Source organism: Schistocerca americana, chromosome 9 (assembly GCF_021461395.2).
Source record: "Schistocerca americana isolate TAMUIC-IGC-003095 chromosome 9, iqSchAmer2.1, whole genome shotgun sequence".
Lineage (NCBI taxonomy): Eukaryota > Metazoa > Arthropoda > Insecta > Orthoptera > Acrididae > Schistocerca > Schistocerca americana.
Window position 1 is genome coordinate 910,729 of NC_060127.1, and position 25,183 is coordinate 935,911.

Below are 25,183 nucleotides of genomic sequence, written 5' to 3' on the forward strand. Positions count from 1 at the left end.
ATGTCATCAATAAATCTGTACCAAACTTTGGGTTGGCAGGCCTGGGTAACCAAGAAGGCTTCCTCTAAGCGATCCATAAATAGGTTGGCATACAATGGGGCTGTTCCCTTTAATTGTTGGTATGTCTGGCCTTCGAAAGTGAAGAAGTTGTGAGTCAGGATGAAGCTGGCTAAGGTAATGAGGAAAGGGGTTTTAGGTAGGGTGGCAGGTGATCAGCGTGAAAGGAAGTGCTCCATCGCAGCGAGGCCCTGGACATGTGGGATATTTGTGTATAGGGAAGTGGCACCAACGGTTACGAGGATGGTCTGGGGGTAACAGATTGGGTAAGGATTTCAGGTGTTCAAGAAAGTGGTTGGTGTCTTTGATGAAGGGTGGGAGACTGCATGTAATGGGTTGAAGGTGTTGATCCACGTAGGCAGAGATACATTCTGTGGGGGCTTGGTAACCAGCTACAATGGGGCGGCCGGGATGTTTGGGTTTGTGAATTTTAGGAAGTAGGTAGAGGATAGGGGTGCGGGGTGTCGGTGGGGTCTGGAGTCAGGTGAAAGGTTTTGTAGGGGGCCTAAGGTTATGAGGATTCCTTGAAGCTCTGCCTGGACATCAGGAATAGGATTACCTAGGCAAACTTTGTATGTACTGTTGTCTGAAAGCTGACGCAGTCCCTCAGCCACATACTCCCGACGATCAAGTACCACGGTCGTGAAATCCTTGTCGGCCGGAAGAATGACGATGGATCAGTTAGCTTTCAGATCACGGATAGCCTGGGCTTCAGCTGTGGTGATGTTGGGAGTAGGATTAAGGTTTTTCAAGAAAGATTGAGAGGCAAGGCTGGAAGTGAGAAATTCCTGGAAGGTTTGGAGAGGGTGATTTTGAGAAAGAGGAGGTGGGTCCAGCTGTGATGGAGAACGGAACTGTTCCAGGCAGGGTTCAATTTGGATAGTGTCTTGGGGAGTTGGATCATTAGGAATAGGATTAGGATTATTTTTCTTCATGGCAAAGTGATATCTCCAGCAGAGACTACGAGTGTAGGACAGTCAATCTTTGACAAGGGCTGTTTGGTTGAATCCGGGAGTGGGGCTAAAGTTGAGGATTTTGGACAGGACAGTGGTTTCGGATTGGGAGAGAGGTTTGGAGGAAAGGTTAACTACTGAATTGGGGTGTTGTGGTTCCAGATTGTGTTGACTAGAATTTTGAGGTTTTGGGGGGAGTGCAGCTGGAAGTGGGAGATTGAGTAGACGAGAGAGACTGTGTCTGTGTGCAATGAGAGGAGGTTGAGGTTTGTTGGAAAGGTCGTGGAGGGTGAGTGAGTTGCCTTTCTGGAGGTGGGAAACCAGGAGATTGGATAGTTTTTTGAGGTGGAGAGTGGGATGCTGTTCTAATTTGCAGTTGGCCTGTAGGAGAATGCTCTGAACAGCTGGTGTGGATATGGGAGAGGAAAGATTGAGGACTTTGATTAGGGATAGGAGTTGACAGGTGTGTTCATTGGCTGAGTTGATGTGTAGGTGAAGGATTAGGCGGGTGAGGGCTATGGATTGTTCAGTTTGGAACTGGTATAGGGACTGATGGAAAGAATGGTTACAGCCAGAGATGGGAACTTGTAAGTGTGAGGCCTTTGGGAGTAATGCCAAATGTCAGACAAGCCTGAGTAAATAAAATATGGGAGCGTAATCTGGCTAGGGCGAAGGCATGTTTGCGGAGGGAATGTAAATAGAACTTAATGGGGTCGTTGTGGGGATGCTGTGAGGGTGACACGTTATTGGAATGTGGAAAGTGTAACATGACGCTCAAAGGAAATAAAAATAAAAATATATGGGTGGAGATAAAGGTGAACTAGAAAGCAGCTGGAGTTCTGGTGTGAAAAAAGTCAAAAAAGTGTTGGTTTAAGCTGAGCTATGTTGATCCTGTGCTGAACTTAAGTTGGTAAACAATGATGTGTACAAAGGTTAGGTAGATGTGTTGCCTCCAAAACACGTTAAAGGGTGGAGAAATACAGGAAAATTTCGAAAAGACTGCATGTAAATGTATTAAAAGGACTGGTTATGTGGTGGCAGATTATGAAAAATAATAATGTTAAAACCTGTGGGAAGCTGCTAAAAAATGATCGGTTATGTGGGAAAAACGGGAATGGAAATAAAACGAAAGTTGTTAGAACTAGCTGAAATGGTTGTTTAATAGGTGAAAGGAACTGAAGCTGTGGAATAGTATTCACGAGGTAACACACGAAATGTTTGTAAACTGGAGATGGTGGATTTTATAGCAGGGATAGTGTTGAAAGCATTAAAAATTTTTTGGTTATGGTTTGGAAGTAAATTACGTATTATTGAGTATATATAGACAGGATAAAGTGTATGGTAGATTACAGAAAAAAAGGGAAGGTGAATACAAAGTGAAACTGCTTGCACAAACCAAAAGAGAAAGTAAGATGACAGAAAAGATTTCGAAATGCAACAATGACAATAACAAACTTAATTGTTGGGTTCAAATTAATGATATGAATATAATAGAAAGAAACATTCTACATGGGAAAAATATATTTAAAAAAGATGCTGTGACTTACCGAACGAGAAAGCGCTGGTAGATAGACACAATAAAAAACATACAAACACACACACAAATTTCAAGATTTTGCAACCCACGGTTGCTTCATCAGGAAAGAGGTAAGGAGAGGGAAAGACGAAAGGATGTGGGTTTTAAGGGAGAGGGTAAGGGCAAAGAGTTTGGGCAGAGATGTCAGTCGAGGCGGAAGTACAGAGGCAAAGATGATGTTAAGTACAAGTGATGTACAAGGGGCGGGAACTTGAAATTAGCGGAGAGTGAGGCCTGGTGGGTAACGGGAAGAGAGAATATATTGAAGGGCAAGTTCCCATCTCCGGAGTTCTGATAGGTTGGTGTCAGTGGGAAGTATCCAGATAACCCGGACGGTTTAACACTGTGCCGAGATGTGCTGGCCGTGCACCAAGGCATGTTTAGCCACAGGGTGATCCTCATTCCCAACAAACACTGTCTGCCTGTGTCCGTTAATGCGAACGGACAGTTTGTTGCTGGTCATTCCCACATAGAAGGCTTCACAGTGTAGGCAGGTCAGTTGGTAAACCACGTGGGTGCTTCCACACGTGGCTCTGCTTTGATCGTGTACACCTTCTGGGTCATAGGACTGGAGTAGGTGGTGGTGGGAGGGTGCATGGAACAGGTTTTACACTGGGGACGGTTACAAGGGTAGGAGCCAGAGGGTAGGGAGGGTGGTATGGGTATTTCATGGGGATGAACCAAGAGGTTATGAAGGTTAGGCGGACGGCTTACATCTTCGTGGCAAACCAGTCTGCTCCAGTTCCGAATCCCTGAACCATTACACCAACAACCTGAAAACAGCTTTTGCATCCCACAACTACCCTCCCAATCTGATACAGAAGCAAATAACTACAGCCACTTCCTCATCCCCTCAAGCCCAAAAATGCCCCACTTGTGACAGGATACTTTCTGGGACTGGATCAGACTCTGAATGTGGCTCTCCAGCAGTGATAAGACTTCCTCAAATCCTGCCCCAAAATGAGATCCATCCTTCATGAAATCCTCCCCACTCCACCAAGAGTGTCTTTCCTTACTGTGATTTCTTGTTAACAGTGTTAGCTTATTCACAAGAATAAGTAACTTTCACTCAGTTAATACCCGGCAGAAATCAAACCTGCATTTGGATCGAACTTCCTTAACTCTTGAGCAGAAAGGTGTGCATCTATTTTCAATAAGCTACCACTTGAATTCAAAAATCTTAGCAGTAATCCATGAGCTTTCAAATCTAAACTGAAGAGTTTCCTCATAGGTCACTCCTTTTATTTTGTAGAGGAGTTCCTTGAAAAATTAAGCTGATCCTTGTTGTATTGTTGATTGCATTTTACTTAAACTTGTGGACTGACTTCTTTCGGGTTTTATTTTTATCTGTTATTACTTTTGTTGTAATTTCATGTAGTGACATGTTCCATGACCTTGGAGATTTGCTCCTCAATTTCGTTCTACGGAACTTGACGTGTAAATAAATAATAAATAAAATTACTGCAAAACAGTTCAAGATATATAGTATTTGATCACATGCCCTGTAAGCTCGATGCCTATAACTTTATAAATGGTGCAATAAGCACGGACACCAATTTCAGGAGAATACATGTACCATCCACAAAGCACTGTAAAGTTGCTTGCAAGTACATTGGTAGATGTCGATCACACCTAAGACTGATTGCCTGCACAGAAGTGACACTTTTCCTCACTGGTGGACAAACTGACAACACTTTGCCCACTGAAGGAGAGTTACTCATACAACACCTTTCCAGAAACTCCGGCCACAGTTGGTGATGAGGGACCACAAAGTCATCAAGTGGCACACCAGAAATGTGTGGTGGGCATTAGAACCTCATTAGCGACAGACAGTGTTTCCACTATCAGCTCTGTCTCCTGCGCTCTGAGTCGAACTGGTGTGTCTCGTATTTGTTCAGATTTTTATTACCTAGCAGGATTGTGATCAGCGTGATATAGCTGCAGCAACATGGATGCTACTTTTGTACTTGCATGGCTTATGCAGGGCCTGCTGGGCGAAGGCACTGTTACTGCTCACCCTTGACAAAAGTGAAAAATGGTCTGGCTCAAAACCTCTTCCCTTCTTTCTCTCTCAAGGTCTTTTTGGTTGCTGAGGTGGTTGTAGGTAAATTGCCGGGGAGAGTGTTAAAGGGCATTCTCACAGTAACATAGGAAACACCAACGCTTTAATACTCATTATCTGGAATCTGGTAAAACATCAAGTTTCTTATACCATTGTGGCTAGAAAAACATCCTGCAAGAATGGGACCAATGATGATTGAAGAGAATCATTCAACATGACAGGAGAGCAACCTTCCACAAATTGCTACAGATTTCAATGATAGATCATCAATAAGTGTCAACATGCAAACCTTTCAATGAAACATCATCGTTATGGGCTTTCGGAGCCGAAGGCCCACTCGTGTACCCTCGATGATTGCACAATACAAACCTTTACGCCTTGCCTGTCAACAGTGACATTGGACTGTTCATGACTGGAAACATATTGCCTGGTCGGACGAGTCTCGTTTCAAATTGTATCGAGCAGATGGACATGTACAGTTATGGAGACAACCTCACAAATCCATGGACTCTGCATGTCAGCATGGGACTGTTCAAGCTGGTGGGGGCTCTGTAATGGTGTCAGGTGTGTGCAGTTGCAGTGACATGGGACCCTTGATATGTCTCGATACAACTCTGTGAGGTGACACGTATGTAAGCATCCTGCCTGAACACCTGCATCCATTCGTGTCCATTGTGCATTCAAACAAACTTGCGCAATTCCAGCAGGACAATGCGACACCGCACACGTCCAGAATTGTTACAGATTGGCCCCAGAAACACTCTTCCGAGTTTAAACACTTCCGCTGGCCACTAAACTCCCCAGACATGAAGATTATTGAGCATATCTGGGATGCCTTGCAACATGCTGCTCAGAAGAGATCACCACCCCTCGTACTATTATGGATTTATGGACAGCCCTGCAGGATTCATGGTGTCAATTCCCACCAGCACTAATTCAGACATTAGTGGAGTCCATGCCATGTAATGGTGCGGCACTTCTGCAAGCTCAGGGGGCCCTACACAATATTAGACAGGTGTCCCAGTTTTTTTTTTTTTTGGCTTTTCAGTGCATAATGTTACTTTTAAAAAGCACAAAACTAAACAGATTGCATTATTTCACAGCTGGGAGAGGTGTGGTACTGAAATGAGGCACTTCCCTTCTGAATGCGGTATACTGCCAACTCATATATTCATTCATACATCTTTTCTGTCAGTCCCACTTTGAAGAACAATTGTGAGGGACATAGGATGAGTACAGCCACAAGTGGCCACTGCGGCTACTTCTACATAGTATACTAACAACAAATTACAACTACCATTAATTTCGGCAAGCTGTTAATTAAGGTGATTACTTCTGCGTAACTTAACACATGTGCGCTAGGAGAAAAACATCTACCATAATACGCAGCTGCTGTTTTTTATCTGACACTTCAAACAAAGCATTTGTGTAGCTCTTTTGCTCAGACCACCATCCACTATCTGAATACTGGTAAAGCTAGGATATATCTAATGCAAATATTAAAGATACCCACAATTTATGTTCTCAAAACCAAGTATTCTGCTAAATTGTAAGAAGGAATGGCTAATGAGATATTCTAGTACTCTACCAAGTGAGGTGGCTCAGTGGTTAGCACACTGGACTCACATTCGGGAGGACGACGGTTCAATCCCGCGTCTGGCCATCCTGATTTAGGTTTTCCGTGATTTCCCTAAATCACTCCAGGCAAATGCCGGGATGGTTCCCTCGAAAGGGCACGGCCGACTTCCTCCCCGAGACTGATGACCTCGCTGTTTGGTCTCCTCCCACAAACAACTGAACTCGACTCATTCTAGTACTCTGTTTTTAAATATTTGGGAATGTCCAAATTCCTCTCTGATGTCCACCAACAAACTGTTACAGACTGTTGCACCAGAACATAAAACTCCATTCTCAAGCCTAGAGAGGGACACACGGTGCCACGACTCGGCGAGACACAGTACATGGCATTACACTTCAGATGGCACCACACACAGTACAGTCGATTGCCTCCCAGATGGCACATGTACTGGAAACTACTTTATGCTTCCACTGAAGGACATTCAGTTAGTCCATTCTTGCACCAACAGTTTTGAATGCCACCACAAAGTGCACTGAAACCAGTTCCAATCATCGGTCAGCTCCAGTTGCCTCCAGTTATCTTAGAGTTCTCGACAGTAGTCACCAGTTGCAAAGCAATTCCAGTCGTCAGATAGTTCACACTGAGTGTCAAATATAAGGCGAAGTGATAGCCACAGTATTTATCTATTGAGATTCTCAGCTTATAAACTCTCTAATTGCAGTTCAAACTAAACTTCAATTAGATCAGATAGTTAAAATCTATTCTGTTAAGTTAGAACAGCTCAAGCCCTTTCTGCTCTGCAAGCAAAAGCTGAGTATTTTTTGGTCTACATTAGCTTAATAAATGATTGTTCTCATTAATTGTGTGTAATTACAGTCATTTTTTTAACACATACAGTACACCATCATTATTTCAAAACTGAATAAAACAACAACTCACTCAAACCAGTCCTGCCAACTGCATCAAAAAAAATCTACCACTTAAACCCGACTTCAGATAATTTGCACAACCTTATTCTTCACTTAAAGCAAATGTGCACTACGATATTTTCCACTGTGCATTTCATTTCACAAAGTATTTCTCAGTAATGTACTGTACTCTTTAATGTCACAGCAATGACCGGATCACTTCCTTGCTGATCAAGTGTCACTTCCACAGCATAGGACATGAGGCATCAGTCAGCAGACTACACACAGCACGCAACATGCAACAACTTGAGATCTCTCCCCCATCTCTGTTCGTTTGTGACAGTGAACATAGCTTTCTTTCTTTCACTCCACCTTTTGCAATATGCCACCACAACAAAAATTAGAACATAATACTCTGATGCTAAAATAAAATATGTGTGTTTGAAAGTGAAGAGGAGACTAAAACGCACACCTGCAGAGCCCTTTCAGATCCCAAAATCTACTCTCTCATCAGTAACAACTTCAAGACAAAAAATATTGGAGAGTCTGGCAAACTGTTCATTAAGCAGCAATAGCAAGCACAACAGGACAGTCAAACATTAAGTGGAGGATTCGCTGTTTGAATGGTTCCAACACACACACACACACACACACACACACACACACACACACACACAGCAAATTCCATTGTCCAGCCCTACGCCTCAAGAAATGGCTCGTGAAATTTCCCAGAAAAAGGCAATTTCTGCGTTTGTGTTCTGAGAGCTGGTTGTAGCATTTTCAGAAAAGCTATAAAATCTATGCTTTTTGTGTCTGTGGGGAGAGACAGAGTAAGATGGATGTACAGGAATTAAGGGCAAAGTTTAAACAGACTGTAATTCATGTTCTGGAGAACTATGTGCTTAGTAAGTGGATTAAGAGCAGAAGAGACACACCATGTTTAACGACGAAATTCGGAAAATGCTAAGTAAGCAAAGGCTGTTGCACTCTCAGTACGAAAGAGAATGTGCAAATGACAACAGGCAAAGGCCAGTAGAGATTTGTGAATCTGTAAAAAGATCTATGCGCAAAGCATAGAACTACCATTGTCATACCTCAGCAAAAGGTCTACCTGAGAAAATTTTGGTCCTACATAAAACGCTAAGCAGGTTAAAGGGTGCCACTGAGTCACTCACTGACCAGTCTGGTGTGGCAATTGAAGATAGCAAAATGAAGACACAAGTTTTAAATTTCATGTTTGAGAAATCGTTCATGCAGGAGAATCATACAAACGTACCATCATTTGACCATCGAACAGACTCCCATATGGCCGACATAGTTATGAACATCCCCTGGCATACAGAAACAACTGAAAACAAATAAGTCACCAGGTCCAGATGGAATCCCACTTCAGTTTTGCAAAGAGTACTCCATGGCATTGGTCCCTTACTTAGCTTGCATTTATCATGGATATCTCATTCAGCACAAAGTCACAAGCGACTGGAAAAAAGCACGGGTGACTCCTGTATATAAGAAGGGTAAAATAATGGACTTGCAAAATTGCAGAGCAATATCCTTAAGATCAGTTTGCTGCAAAATCCTTGAACATGTTCTCAGTGTGAATACAATAAATCTTCTTTAGACTGAGAAGCTTATGTCTGGGAATTACATCAGTTTTAGAAAGCATCACTTGCGCGAAACTCAGCTTGCCCTTTTCTCAAATGATATACTGTGAACTATAGATGAAAGGCAACAGCACATTCCATATTTCTAGATTTCTGGAAAATATCTGACACTGCAGACAGTTGACAACAGTACAACCATATGGAATAGGTTCTCAGATATGTGAATGACTCACCAGTATGTTGTCCTCAACAGCAAGTGTTCAACAAAGCCAAGGACATCGTCAGGAGTGCCCCGTGGAATTGTGAAATGGACCATTATTATTTTCTATATACATAAATAAACTGACAGACAGGGTGGGCAGCAATCTGCGTCTTTGATGGTGATGATGTGGTGTATGGTAAGTTCTCGAAGTTGAATGACTTTAGGCGGATACAAGATGACCTTAACAAAATTTATAAATTATAGAGTGCAGCAATCAGTTGTCCTTTTTTAGATTTTATAACGCAAATCCAGATTTCGGCTAGTAGCTAGCCATTCTCAATGCATGTAAGTCCCCGTTGTTCAGGCGTCAGTCACAGTTCTTTGAGTATTCAAAGAACGTCACTCAAAGAACTGTGACTGACGTCTGAACAACAGGGACTTACATGCATTGAGAATAAAAAATAGTGCATTGAAAATGGCTTGCTACTAACCGAGATCTGGATTTGCATAATAAAACCTAAAAAAAGGATGACTGATTGCTGCACTCTATAATTTATAAGTCACGTAACAGTCGCTGAGTGCACCCACATTCCGAATGGAAGGTAACCTGCTAAACAAAATTTCTATTTGGTGTGATGAATGGCAGCTAGCTCTAAATGTGGAAAAATGTAAGTTTATGTGGATGATTAGAAGAAACAAACCCATGACGTTAAGATACAGCATTATTAGTGTCCTGCTTGACTCAGTCAAGTCTTTTAAATATATGGGTGTAGCGTTCCAAAGCAATATGAAACAAAATGAGCTTGTCTGATTGTGCTAGGGAAGGTGAATGATCAACTTCGAGTTATTGGGAGAATTTTTGTAAAGTTTGGTTCATCTGTAAAGGAGACTGCAACAGGATTCTAGTGTGACCTATTCTCGAGTACTGCTCTAGTCTTTAGGATCTGTACCAGGTTTGAATAAGGGAAGACATGAAAGCAATTCAAAGGCAGACTGCCAGATTTTTTACTGGTAGGTTTGAACAATAAGCAAGTATTAATAAGCAAGTACTACTAAGCTGTTTCAGGAACTCAAATGGGAAATCCTGGAGGGAAGGTGACATTCTCTTCAAGGTACACTATTGAGAAGACTTAGAGCACCAGCATTGGTAGCTGACTGCAGAACGATTCCACTGCCGCCAACATACATTTTGGATAAGGACCACAAAGCTACAAGAAAATAGGGCTCCTACAGAGGCATATAGACCATTGTTTTTCCTCAATCTGTGAGTGGAACAGGAAAGGAAACGACCAGATGTGGTACAGGGTACCCCCCCACCACAAACCATATGGTGGCTTGCAGAGTATGTATGTAGCTGTAGTAAACAAGGTATGTGCCAATAAGCGTGTGCAGAAATTTCAACCCCAACTCTCATTTGCATCACTCAACAGCCACATTTAATGTTGATTATGTGGGATTTCATATAACTTGTTATCTCAAAAACCCTTATGTCAAAGGCAAAAAATCTCATGGAGCAAAATGCAGCAAGGGGACACTGACAGTGAACTTGTGTTGTACTTCACGTGGTTCTGAGAAGTTCAAGCCATTAGGAACTGAAAATATAAAAATCCACATTGTGTTAAAAATGTCAACCTACTCAATTTGTCATGCTACTATGAGAACAACAATAAAGTTTAACTGGCCAAATCTCTCTTCCACAGCTGGCTCTTGAAGTTCAACAACAAATGTCAGAGGAAGAGAAATTTCTGTTAACTCCGGACCACTGCTCAGCGCATCAGTTCGATGACCTGGAACTTCTGAACAAAGAAGTTCTATTCTTACCAACCAACCCCACAAGATGTCTGCAACCATCGGATCACGGAATAATCAACTCAATGAAGTCCAATTACAGATGCCAACTTGTCACAGTTGCCATCAGTGTGATAGAACAACAGGAAACAGTTCCACATTGGAATGTACTGCAAGCTGTCGGCAACATATCTGCTGCTTGTGATGAAGTTACAAGAGACATCACAACCGACTGTTTTAAGAGGGCCTGGACAATGCTGCTGAAACTGAAGAGGAAACCTATGATCCACCATCCAAACTTACTTGTAATGCAGATACAACTTTGTACTCTGACACTGCTCTTCTACATGCTCACACCTGGTCACTGTCTACAGGGAATAGTGGTCGCAGACAGACAGCAACATCTGTGATGCCAGTGAACCAGTCATCAGTTCTTCTGACAATGTGGAAAAGAATGGTAATGTGTTACCATCATCTTCTGAGGAGGAACACAAAGATAGGACAACAACATCCCATGCTGCTGTTCTCCAGAGATTTGCTGCCACTTCTGACACCTCCACGGCATTTCAGGTTGCTCTGGATGTGGTATCTTCACAGAGTGACTTAATATTACAACCAACAACCCAACGAACAACAACCAGTGTTTTTTTACAGTTTAATGTACAAAAGAAAATTAATAACGGATAAGAATTGTTGTAAACTACAACATGGGTTCTCCTTAAAACATAATGTGTTAAAGGAGAGCACAGTAAAGTATTTCTTCAGATTATCACTTGATTACATGATGCACTAATTCAATGGGTACAATATTGTTCCACAATACACATGTCATTGGATTATGTAAAAAAAAAAAAAAAAGGGGGGGGGGCGGGGGAAGAAAGAAAGAAAGAAAGGGAAAGAAAGAAAGAAAGGAAGGGAAAGAAAGAAAGGGAAAGAAAAAGAAAGAAAGGGAAAGAAAGAAAAGGATAAGCCTCTGACAGTACGTCACGTATTTCCTCAATTAAATAAACATCAGATACACTGTTTTACACACACAGCGCAGTTATTTTTATTTTTTCTTAGAGGTGAAGGAAATAGAGGGCCATCATATGTTGGTACCCACAACAAGGAAAAATGAACTTGACAGGCATACATGTTTGCAAAACGAAAATCTTTTAATTAAAACTTCTTTAAATCGAACTGGCTGTAATTCGGTGCCTCAAAATTCAGTTAAACGAGGCTATATTGTGTTGCCCTGTGACATGGTCACAGTAAGTGTGCATGTACACCACTTTTATACAGCTGTGGAACTCTATAACTGAGGTTTCACTTTCTGCTACCTTTATGTTGAGCACCTAAGTTACTGGTGAATACAACACCTAGTCTACAAGGACTTTTTTCTACTTGTAGTATTGTGGTTGCAAACTGCTGAGTGCACTATAAATTCACTCTCATTAACTACAAACATCATTAGGACATATGAGTATTAGCACTTAAGCGTAAGAATTCTTAGCTCCAAGAAGAGGCTTCTACGAGACGTTTGGTTAATAACTTTACTCACTATTCTTATTGTACACTTCTGAAACATAAATACTTTTTCTACATTATGGGCAATGACCTACATGGAAATGACAAAGTATGCCAGAAATCTTACTTGCAGGCCAACACAGGAGAGAGATTTCTGAGTACAAAACATGCAGAGCCATGCTTTCTGGTTAAATTCTCCACATACTGTTGGCATCGAAGTTTGTTGTCCACCTGGGTGCCCAGGAACTTCATACATGAAGCCACATCCAGTGGGTGTCTTCATCTTTACTTCTTGTATAAGTAAGTCAATTATTTGTTTGGAAATGCATAATTTGAGAATTTACAACGCTAAAGTTTAAGCTGGTGATTGTGAACCAGTTGTAAACCCGTTCCATTACTTTCCTAGCTGTGTCTGGTATGGCTGAGTACAGGCCCTAAAAACATGTATCACCAGCAAATACTAAAATTTTTGAAGTCTTCCAGTGTCACTTGTACACTGTTATATGTAAACAAGAACAGGAATAGGTCAACCACTGAACCTCACTCTCTATTTAAATTCATTCCTGCCACATCGTGTGCCGACACGGCCCTCTGTTAACCGTTGTTAAGGTACAACTACATCTATGCGAGGGGATGACCTTAAATGTTGTGCTATTTTAATTTCCCTAGCTTATCTGTAGTACATACAGAACAATGAGGTCACGAACTCTAGTATCACTTTGGGGGTTAGGGAGGGAGTAGGAGATAAGGATTGGGTGGGGGGAGGGACATGGAGCAGGATTAGAATCATTTGCAGAGGAAGGCCATCTGAACTGTGCAGAAACAACACCAAAAAGGCTTTACCTGGACCTGAATAACAAAGTGACTGTCAGCTAGTCATTTACATGATAACAAGCATAGTGACAACCGATGCGAGGACAAGTTTAATCACATCCCTGTGCAGTGCAGTTCTCACATCACTCTTCTATCTCAGATGCTGGCTACCAGTCAACTGTGGACAAGAACTGTCACCTTTAACATAAATGCTGTGATTTGTTCTTATACGGTTTATTTTTCAGGTGGTATGTTTCTTTTATACTGTGGGTGAAAGTACAAGGGGAGGCAAAAAGTAATAGGACTTTTGCAATCTCTCGCCACAGAGCTCAGTAACATTGCTAATATCATTCTGTACAATGCACTAGTCATCGTATTGCAGCTCCAGTGTCGATCTGCACCAAGGAGGAAATGAGGGCAGTGATTCGTTTTTGTCTGCGGATGATATTAAGCCTGCATAAATTATTTGTCAGATACAAGCATAGTATGGTAACAGCTGTTTATCGCGAAGCAAGATCTATGAATGGATAGAGTGCTTCAAACAGGCAAGAACTTCTCTACGTGACAAGGAAAGATAGGGGCAGGGCATCGATGTCAACAAGGCTAAGGACAATTCGGAAGTTGTTGAGGGTATGGTGATGGAAAACAGTGGACAAAATCACCAACACCTTATATATCAGTCACGGTTCAGCTTATTCCATCTTACAAGACAGGCAACATTTTCAGAAAGTGTGTGCAAGGTGTTGGCAAAAGAATTGTGAGCTTAGCATAAGGCACAAAGGATGGACCTCTCTCGTAACCATTTGTGCATCATAATGAGCTGGAAAGTGAGACTGTGAGTGTGGTTTAGAAACACCCATCATCACCAGAAGTTATGAAATTCAAAGTTCAACCATCAGCTGGTAAGATTATGCTAATGCTATCCTGAGACATGGAAGGTTAGATAGTCATTCACTCCACTGCAAGAAGTGAAACTGCACACAGTGACAACTAGTGTGATGTGTTGCGGACTAAACTGAAACTTACAATCAGATCCAAACATCACAGAAAGCTGCAAAAAGGTGTCATTCTGCAGCTAGATAATGCTTAGACATATTCTGACAAAGGCATTTCCATGTTTGGACCATGGGAGGAAGCACTCATGGGTACAAGATTTGCATCCGGTGCAGAAGTCACTAATGTGGTGCATTTAAAAAACTTGTGAAATGTTGGACAAAGTGTGTTGATGTGAAGGGAGGTTAGGTAAAAAAAATAATGTGTGTTCCAGTTTCTCATCAGAACAAAATTCCTTTACTCAAAAGTCACTTTACTTTTTGACCACCACTCATAATTGTGCTGTTTCTCAGGAAAGTGGTAAGACTATTACAGTCCTGCAAAGTAAACTCAATACTGGATGTTAACATGCAATATATGTACTCATAACAGAACTGCACAGCTACTGCAATCAGAGCCATATTGCACTTCTGTGCAATGACACACTGGGTCAATGGAAGTGTCCGATTCCACCCGTTTGCTTTGACTCATGACGTAAGGGTGTTATGGAGTGTGACGTCATTACAGTGCGGAGTTTGAGTTGGTTGTGTTTGTAGACGTATTGTTGTGTTTGATTGCATCCTGTGTGTGTGTGTGTGTGTGTGTGTGTGTGTGTGTGTGTGTGGACAGGGTGGGAGAGTACCTAATGTGTCATCCTGCACTTGACTCTGAATGGTAAGTTTTATCCTCCATACCATTATATATGAACAAAAGAATTTTTTCTAATTTACAGCTTAGTGGCTATTACATCATTGATGATACACGCGTGTGCCCCCCCCCCCCCCCCCCAACACACACACAGAGAGAGAGAGAGAGAGAGAGAGAGAGAGAGAGAGAGAGAGAGAGAGATACCTGTTAATGTTTTACTGTTTACTGCCGCTACCTCCTGTAGCCTGCTCAGTACTTGCTGTAGCCAGTTTGTGAACTGTTCAGTACTTTTTCCTAGGAAAAGCTGCAAGTCGTCGGCCATCTGAGACTTGCTGCGCTTGTTTGCCACCATCACCATAACATAATCTGGTAGCTCTTCATCTGGAACGAACCACATGTGTTACTTGTAATGCTTTTCATGATGTAGCGAAAAAAATGAGTAGACGTTCATTTAAAATTACTGCCACAACTATGACCTTTAGGGTCAATCAATACCAAGTGGTCCAGCACTGGTTGCTTGACCATCTCAGAAAATTTTTATATTTGCTGGGTGCATTCCCCTATGTTTAGTAGTCACAAAAGTATTCTTTTTTTAATTTATTCTTTATTATTTTGAAATGGTGGCCATATTTGTTCCAGGCCGCATGCATTTTTGCGTGTCTGCAAGAATCTACATTTTTTACAATTATTCAGTAGTGGATTGTCCTAAGCCTTTCAGATAAAATGCATTTAGTTCAACACACTCTGGGCTACAAATTAACATCATTATCACTTAGCTGAATGTATTCTTTGATATATTTTTAATAGTTCAAAGTTATCAGCCACAAACTAAATGAAACTCAATTTTTGAACAGTAGTTTTCCAAAGAAAGATTAATTTCGCAGCTGCAATATTCTTTCTGCGATTACACTGTATAGTATAGCTACTTTTTATAGAGTATCAATGGTGAGCAGCTTGCTCTTAAAAAACACCCAAAACACTTTCTTAATCTTTCCATTTTGTGGCCTGCAATATCTTTGTTGGGGGACCAGATAAAAATCTGAAAACTTCACAGGTAATAGACCTTTATGATATCAAACTTCAGCATAAATTTCAACTTTGAGATTCAATTGGAGGTCATGAAAGAAAGGGAAAGAAAATGCAAACCCGAGTCAAAAATACATTTAACGTCTGTGATATCTAGGCTTTTGGAATAAAATGTATGAGTTACAGCACATAATTTAATCATATCTATGATTACTTTTTTTTATTGAAAATAAGTCTACTAATTACATTATATTGTTCTCTTGTTATTTGTTTTTAGTACATCGCTCATTGAACATTTGAGAAATTTGTTCACTCAGTATGAATGTTACATTACAAGTTCACCAAGTCACAGTTGTAAATTCCATGGGAGACAGCTTCCTTAGTACTATTTTAAGTGGCATCCAAACTTGATCCTTCTCAATTTTTACAAAGATTTTGACAGTGAATATTATCAACTTCGCCGATCCACCAATGTTCATTGTAAACACAAGCCACTATGCCTTTATTTTTAAGAACCAGTTGTACAAGTTTTCCACACTGATGAAGTTCACTATCAGGCGAAGTTGATGTGATCTTACACTTCATTAAGTTGTGTGACTGGGGTACAAAGTAGATACAACTTGTGAAATCTTGGGTATATCACCTGCTAGTAAAATTAGAAAACTAAGTCAAGATAAAAGACCAAGTGCCTTGAACACAAAAATTGAGAAAGTGGCAGCTACAGTCAAAAAGAATTTGGAATTTTCATTTCAAAATACAATTTGTACTAAAACAGATGGAAGTTCTAAAACTTCACCAACCAAATATGATGATTTGATAGAAAAACTAAATGCAGTACTCCAAACGATAAAATTAAAATTATCAGTTTACTGCCGAATTTTTGGAGTCGATCAAAAGTTAGTGATGAATTTAATGTCAGAACGTCTTGTTAAGTTAACAAGGCAATTAGTAAAAGAACAGGGAATTTTACCAGCATTACAAAAGAAAAGTGCATCTAATTTGGCAGATGAAAACACAATCAATAAAGTTATTAAGTATTATGACGATGACAATAACAGCCATTTGATGCCTAGAAAAAAATACTGTGTTTCTGTGAAAGAAAATGGTTCTAAGATTCAAAGACAAAAAAGGTTAATATTGTGTAATTTATATTGACAGTTACAATTGTATAATGAAGGGAAAATGTGAAGATTGTCCAGGCAAACAAGCCCTACTTGACATGTTTGAAGAATACAAAGATGATGATTTGATACCTGACAATATTAAATACAAACTGTGGTGACACAAGACTGAACTGAAATAGTGGCAGTCATAAAATCATGAGAAGAGTTTTTTGAAGTGTTGGTGGCTAACCTTGAACATCTGAAAATGCATCATTTTATTGCAAAAGCTCCAAGTAAATTTTTGAAAGACAAAAAGCAAACCTTGGCAGCTGATGAACGCTTAGCTCTTGCTGACTTTTCGGAAAATTCCTTTGCTGTTCAAGATGAAGTACAAGGGCACCACTGGGTAAACAAACAGGCCACAGTTGATCCATTTGTATTCTATTATAAAGATGAAGATAAACTAATCTGCCACAGCTTTTGTGTCACAAGTGACTACCTTTAACACAACACTACAGCAGTGCACATTTTTCAACTAAAATTAACAAACTACATTAAACAGGACTACCCTTCCATAAAAATACTGATTTACTTTTCGGATGGGGCAGAAAGTCAATACAAAAACAAAAAAAAAATATTAACATCTCCTTTCATAAAGAAGATTTTGGGTTTGGTGTAAAATGGCACTTTTTCGCTTCATGCCATGGAAGAATGCTTGTGATGGTGTCAGGGGGACAACAAAGCGAGCTGTCACAAAAGCAAGTCTGCAGCTGACCGATGACAATCTTATCATAACATCTCAAGAAATGTTTGAATTCTGTAAAAAACATATCAAAGGAATTACCTACGTTTTTGTACAATGTGAGGAAATACAAGAAGTCTATGTCAGTGTCTTGAAGGATAGGTACAACACTTTTCAGAAGATTAAAGGCACTCGATCTTTTCATCCTTTTGTACTCCATTCACACAACTTACTGAAGTGTAAGATCACATCAACTTCGCCTGATAGTGAACTTCATCAGTGCGGAAAACTTTTACAACTGGTTCTTCAAAATAAAAACATAGTGACTTGTGTTTACAATGAACATTGGTGGATTGGCGAAGTTGATAATATTCACTGTCAAAACCAAGATTTACATATTTTATTTTATCACCCTCCAGGACCAAGGACATCTTTTTAAAAATTGAACTGGATCAAGTTTGGATGCCACTTAAAATTGTACTAAGGAAGCTGTCTCCCATGGAATTTACAACTGTGACTTGGCGAACTTTTAACATCCAAACTGAGTGAACAAATTTATCAATGTTCAATGAGTGATGTACTAAAAAGCAAATAACAAGAGAACAATATGATGTAATTAGTAGGCTTATTTCCAATAAAAAAAGTAAGTAATCATAGATATGATTAAATTATATACTGCAACTGATATATTTTATTACAAAAACTTAGATATCACAGATGTTAGAAAACATATCTTTGACTCGAGTTCATAATTTTTTTCCCCATAACTTCCAATTGAATCTCAAAGTTGAAATTTATACTGAAGTTTGATATCATAAAGGTCTATTAACTGTGAAATTTTCAGATTTTTATTTGGTGCCCCAACAAAGATATTGCAGGCCACAAAACGGAAAGATTAAAAAATCCATTTTTTATATGGTGTATTATTTAAGTGTAAGCTGCTCACCATTAATACTCTATAAAAAGTAACTATACTGTACAGTGTAATAGCAGAAAAAATATTAAAGCTGTGAAACCAATCTTTCTTTGGAATACTACTATCCAAAAATTGAGGTTTTTTTATTTTGTGGCTGATAACTTTGAACTAGGCCTATTAAAAATATATTAAAGAATACTTTCAGCTAACTGATAATGATGTTAATTTGCAGCCCAGAGTGTGTTGAACAAAATGTATTTTATCTGAAAGGCCTAGGACAATCCACTACTGAATAATTGTAAAAATGTAGATACTTGCAAATATGAAAAAACACATGCGGCCTGGAACGAATATGGCCACCATTTCAAAATAATAAACATTTTTTTTAAACAAATTCTTTTGTGACTATTAAACATTCGGGAATTCACCCAGCAAATATAAAATTTTTCTGAGATGGTCAAGCAACCAATTTCTTTTCTTTTTTCTTTTTTTGTTCTTGGACGACTTGGTATGGATTGGCCCTTTACTGTCAATGAAACATTTTCTGGATTAAGATAATAACTTGTGGCAGCAGTTCAGCAAAAAATTTGACCTTCCTTTCATATTTAACACACTCAACGAAATATAAATAAACAATTCTTTTTAACTCACTGACTTTCAAGCTTCCATATCCCATTTTGTAACTGTAAGTACTATTTAATGGTTACAGAAATTGTTTTTCCAATCATATTAAACTGATAAATTATGAGATAAACTTAAAACGAATACATCAAGATACACACTAGGTTTTACATACTCTGCAGTGTTGAATTTTAGTTGATTTCCTCAAAATTCACAAATCTTTGATTTGTTTAAAACTAGACTTTAGCAACAGAGTTTTCAAAAAACATCCTTCTCTGCCTCCGCATGTGGCTATTATTAACTCCAGGGCACAGTCAGAAAACAAATACAACTGTAATACAATAGCTGTTAGTCAAATAACATATGTTCATTTATACAGTCATCTGTTAACTGTTTTCTCAATAAGATAAGATACTATAGTATTATAACTATATGTCCTGCAGCATGCAGGAATTACATTAGAGCCTACAGTAAAATAAAAACTGTATGTACCATCGAGTAGGCAATGAAACACGCAACGGGCAGAAAAAAAGGGCAGTTTTTACCTATTTTGTCTTTAACTGCTTCATTCACATAAAGCTAATGCAAGGAAATTTTATAAAGAGGCCAGAAATCCACAGCTACAAGGCTTGAAACAGGGCAGCATTGACACATCTACTAGATAATAACTAGCTAAAACGTAAGGTAGCATTAGTATTTGTAACATGATTCTTTCATACAGCGTTCATTAAAAAATGACGACCATGCCACTTGCGACCTGTGGAATGGTACATTAGCTTATTTGTTTGAGTTTTAAATATCTGTCATGTAGTGTGACATGTTCTACATCCTGTAGGACCTCCTCACTACGGATCAATTGGAATGAAAGTAAATCTAATCCATCCAAGAATGGTTTTTGATAAGTTTAAATGTCTAGAATACAGCATAATAGGCTGTACAAATAGGGCTACTTCCAATAGAATTGTTTGGAGACAAATTTTCTTTACCATGGGCTAGTTAGCTATACAAACTAAGCTACTGTGTGCCACAAACTGTTAGGAGCTCTGTTACTGTTACTGTGTCATGTAGTGTGACATGTTCTACATCCTGTAGGACCTCCTCACTACGGATCAATTGGAATGAAAGTAAATCTAATCCATCCAAGAATGGTTTTTGATAAGTTTAAATGTCTAGAATACAGCATAATAGGCTGTACAAATAGGGCTACTTCCAATAGAATTGTTTGGAGACAAATTTTCTTTACCATGGGCTAGTTAGCTATACAAACTAAGCTACTGTGTGCCACAAACTGTTAGGAGCTCTGTTACTGTGAAGCGTTTAATATAATGGAGAATCATTATTTTGCAATATTGAAGTTCCTGAATTCAAATAGCAATTCTGGTAGGTTACGTTTAGTCATGATTGTCGCATGACATAAGCCTGGTACTAAAGCTACTAAACTTGAAGTAGTTACAGCGCTAATGTGTCTTTCAAATTAGATTAGATTAATATTATTCCACAGATCACAAGTGCGACACTTCGTAATGATGTGCAAAGTTTCAGTTTAACTGAAAGTGTCTTGATGTTTCATAATTAAACGACTGTCTTTTTTCTAAATTCGTGTGGTTACTAATTTACATGTAAACGATCGATTATGTACACTAGTAACCAAAAAGTAATGTTCATAACTTATTCTTTCCGTCATTCGTTGTTCAAGTTAATCAATATATCGTACCTAAATGCATGCGACTTTCGAAAATCAACACTCTTATCATTACTTACCTACATACGCTCCCATTTCCATCAGCTTCGATTTTATGGCAGCCTATGGGAAAGTAAGAGCTAGATCAGTATTTTTCTACTTTGACAACACAGTCATAACATTTGAGTGCCGGAAAGGTCTTACTGTAGTATTAATTCGTATACAAAAAATTTTTTAAACACTTACTCGAATTTTTGAACTAATTTCTCCTCCAATTCCTTCCATAATTAAAATGATTCTGTACTATATAAGCCAACCAATGAACTACGAAACGTGTTTTATGTGATCATAATGAAACAAACCCTAATTGATTTTCACCGACTTGTTCGCCGACCCGTGTAACACACACACCAACAACACTGTCCAGAAGGAGTATGACCAACAGAACAACGGGATGTAAATCGGTTTCATGCGGTTGCAGTGTCTCAACTGGTAGTTTCTCTTATTGTTCTAACATTGTACTACGACCAGTCAGATACTATATCAAGCACAATATTTATGCCACACTAAGTTAAGGAAACAGGTATCAGTTCGTGCTTAATGAAAAAGAATTTATTTGCTGTAGTGGTACTACAGCTCACCGCCTATCGTTATTCTCCTGTTACCTACTTGCGGGCGCATGGTTTAAATTGTTCTCCCTGACCATTAGAATCAGTGACCTTGGATAAGAATATAACAAATGTAATCAATGTCTAGGGCAGAAACAGTAATATGGTATGTATAAAATAGAGAAAATTTTTACGATGTATAAATCAAAGAAAAATCTAATCTGAAAAATGGAGCATTTCTGCAAGGTATAATAGCACCCATGTATTATCTGAAAACCCATAAGAATATTAGCAATAATGTCAAATGGAAAAAAGTACAAGTATTGCGTAATTCCATGTATGGCAAACTAATAAAAATATACTTAAATTATAGTATAAAATCTTAGTACTCGTACGTAAAGATATAATGGTTTTAGTGTTCTTGCAGCTGTGAAATTATTTTTTATTACATAGCTTGTGAAATGAAATGGGACTGTATGGACTACAAACTGGCAACTTTGTGATTATTTAAATAAAGAATTAGTCCTACGCTCTGTCGTCATCAGGTAATCAAAATTATCTTTCGGGTCTGAATGCTATTGGAGGCATATTCAGATAAGTGGTCAGTCATGACTAATATTAATGTGGGTCTAATCCACAAAATTTTCAACCATTGTTTTGAAATTGTTTTAATTGCGTAAAAAGATGAATAATTTTTTCCCGGGATTCCAGATGATAACTGAGGAATTTTTTCCCCATGGAATGCACTGCAAGTGCACTTAATCTTTCTAAATTCATAGTGCTTCTTAAAAATGTTTTTTTTTTCTTTTCATTGTTGAAAAGCAGTGTTCTGCCTATGATGTAATCATAGGATTTTTATCAGACTTGTAATTTCACTAAGAACAACACCTACATTATTACATTGTCTTACTTAAAACTAGTTAAGCATTTTTTATTGAATAATTAGCAGCCGGTAAGTATTTATTAGAATAATATCCTTCATTATATCATCACACATACAGTCTCACACTTTCTTAGTTTCTGGCATGAGGTCTTTGAAGGATTCTCAAAGACTTTGGGATTCTCAATTGTAAAAGAACAATTTTGAAATATTTGGTAACAGCCAACCAGTTGCAAAATACAGGTTTGTTGAACCTTGACCATAGTTTCGACAGTTTTAAAATGGTATTCTTCAGAAGGTACTGTACATAGTATCAGATTGTCTATTCCAATGTACTGACTCTGTGTATTATATGTACATGTCATTCACTTAATCACTATTTAAAATACATTATTTAAAAGTAGTAGCTCTCTACTGTAGAGCTTTGTCTTGAAATTTTAAAATATCACATATTAAAATTTTTAAACTAGCAGACATTAAAAATTTTAAGCCAAATCTCTACAGTAGGAAGCTACTGATTTTAATCTTGTATTTTAAATGGTGATTAAGTGGATGAGAATGTTACGAAAGAGATAGATTGCTACTGACCATATAGTGGAGATGTTGAATCACAGACGGGTACAACAAAAAGACTATGAAGCACATAAGCTTTCAGTAAAAAGGCCTTTATTGGAATTTAGACAAAAACACACACACACACACACACACACACACACACACACACACACACATGACCACAGACTCTGGCTGGCAAGACCTCCCCCCCTCCCCCCCCCCCAACCTTTTACACATTGCAATAATAGAAATTCTTCTACGAAATTCAAGGAGTTGTCAAGGCGAAGCATTCTCTGTTTGTTTTCAAATTTTATTTTGCTGTGTGTCGGAATTTTATATCACTGGGTAAGTGATGAAAATTTTTGTTGCGGCATTGTGCATCCCTTTTTGTGCTAAGGGGTCATTCCATCTCAAATCAACTAACAGTCTGAACCTTGATATCTCAGATTTGGATGAATTTTTTTTTTTCAGGTAATGTACCCACAACATTAGTTTAAATTTGAAATTTCAAATTTTTCTGACCGTTGGTTTTTGAGTTTCAAGGGTTTAAAAATAAAAAAAACTCTGTTTTTGATCAATCAATGATTGTTTTAAAATGCTGTAGCTCAAAAACTATACAACCTAGAGAGCTCAAACTTGCACCATTGTTTTTCTCTAAAAATTCCCTTCAAATTGCTATGTAACATGACTATGGTACCTAAATCTGAAAATTTTAAACTATGCAAAAAAAACCATTTTTTTAAATTTCCAAATTATGTAGCCTCAGATTTTTTTATAAAAATTATATGTGTTGTCCAATCTAACTGACTACACGCATCCGAAATTTCAAGATGGGGTCTCAATGGGTTCTTGAATAAAATAATATTTTACTACTGCAATACACACTAGTGAGGTGAAAAGCAGACTACTTCTAGGCTACGAATACTAAGGTAGGCCTATGTCATTCTAACAAACTTAAATTATTATGTGAGCCTTTTTATGCAACATTACCCTCTTATTGTTTGTTAATTTATTAAATGATATTTTAATGCGAGAATAAAATATATAAAAAATAATGGGTCGACAGAAGCGTCCGATCCTACGCGTCGGCTTTGACCCATGACGTAAGGGTGTTGTCGTATGTGACGTCATGACGGCGTGGAGTTTGGTCTGAGTGTGGCTGTCTCCAGTTCTGTTTTATCTTATTTTATTTACTTTTCTGATCTGTTCGTTCTATCTCGTGAGTTTTTTTTTATTATTTTTTTTTTTTTAATTTAAAAACACTTATTACTTATTTTAGTTATCTGTTTCCTCCAATTTCTGTTTTAGTTTATTATATTTATATTTCTGTTTGTTCTATCCCGTGAGATTTTTTTTTTTTTTTTAAAGACAAAAAAACACTAATCAGCTACTGAAGCAACTTTATCTTCTATGGGTTGCAGGGGTTACGACACCTGGGGAGGTGGGTGGGTATTCATGCATGGCTGTCTTCACTTACACGTTGTAGCTACGCAAGGCGTCTAAATTTGTTTATATTTAGTTTGCCCCCCACCCAAAACACCCCATTTCCCGTGCTTGTCCCGTTAGTGTCATTAGGCTTCTTGTGGAAAATGTGTGTGTTTGTTTTTGTTTCTGCCATATTTGTGATGTCATGGGTCAAAGCAGACGGGCGGGATCGGACGCTTCCGTATTTCCAAAATAATAACTTCAGAATCTTACGATTTTATGACATTCATTTGTTTTTTATAATAACTTGAGTTTTTCATATAGGGTCAAGCCTCTAGTTTTGGCTACTACCCCCCTTATGGCCACCTTGATGTAACGGGTGCAATTTTAAGCTCCTTTGGAATACTAGCCAGTCCTACCATAGATTATAATAAGCAATATGAAATGTGCTATTCAATTGTCTATAGAAACATTTCTTTGTTTGGTCTTATTTGAAGTCACCATTTAATGAAAAGCTCTGTGTTGCAGAAGTTGAGTTATGTAGTGTTTTTCTTCAAGCAACAAACAATTTTTTAAATTTTTTTTTAATTTTTAAATTTTCTTTATACAAAGCATCAGAAGAAACTTAATTTATTGAGAGGTAAGATTAAGTATTATATTTTCATTTCCTACAAGTTAAACATGATAAAACCTAAAAACATGTCATTAATGTGGGCGTAACTGGGGCCTCAACCCTACATTAAAATGTGTATGAAATAATCATAGAAAAAAAAAAGAAACTGATGAGTGCTCTATATTATACTGTGTTTTAGTGTTACGTTGTCCAAGTGATCTAGTATAGAGCGGTGTAGTCTTAGTGTATGCTGTGCCATGTATGTGGTAATATATCAAATGTCAT

General features: G+C 38.5%; 1 protein-coding gene across 3 annotated transcripts in view; it reads right to left on the reverse strand.

Moving 5' to 3' along the window:
- Positions 1-21,419, reverse strand: part of LOC124550899 (zinc finger CCCH domain-containing protein 14) — a 203,139-nt gene extending 181,720 nt beyond the window's left edge. For all 3 annotated transcript variants that reach the window (XM_047125677.1, XM_047125676.1, XM_047125675.1), the window contains exons 1-3: positions 21,064-21,419; positions 20,898-20,940; positions 14,933-15,109 (exon numbers count right to left, since the gene is read on the reverse strand). In XM_047125677.1, coding sequence (XP_046981633.1) covers positions 14,933-15,109; positions 20,898-20,940; positions 21,064-21,102 — 259 coding nt within the window. In that variant the 5' untranslated portion in view covers positions 21,103-21,419. The remainder of the gene's footprint in view (positions 1-14,932; positions 15,110-20,897; positions 20,941-21,063) is intronic.
- Between the last annotated feature and the right edge of the window lie 3,764 nt (positions 21,420-25,183).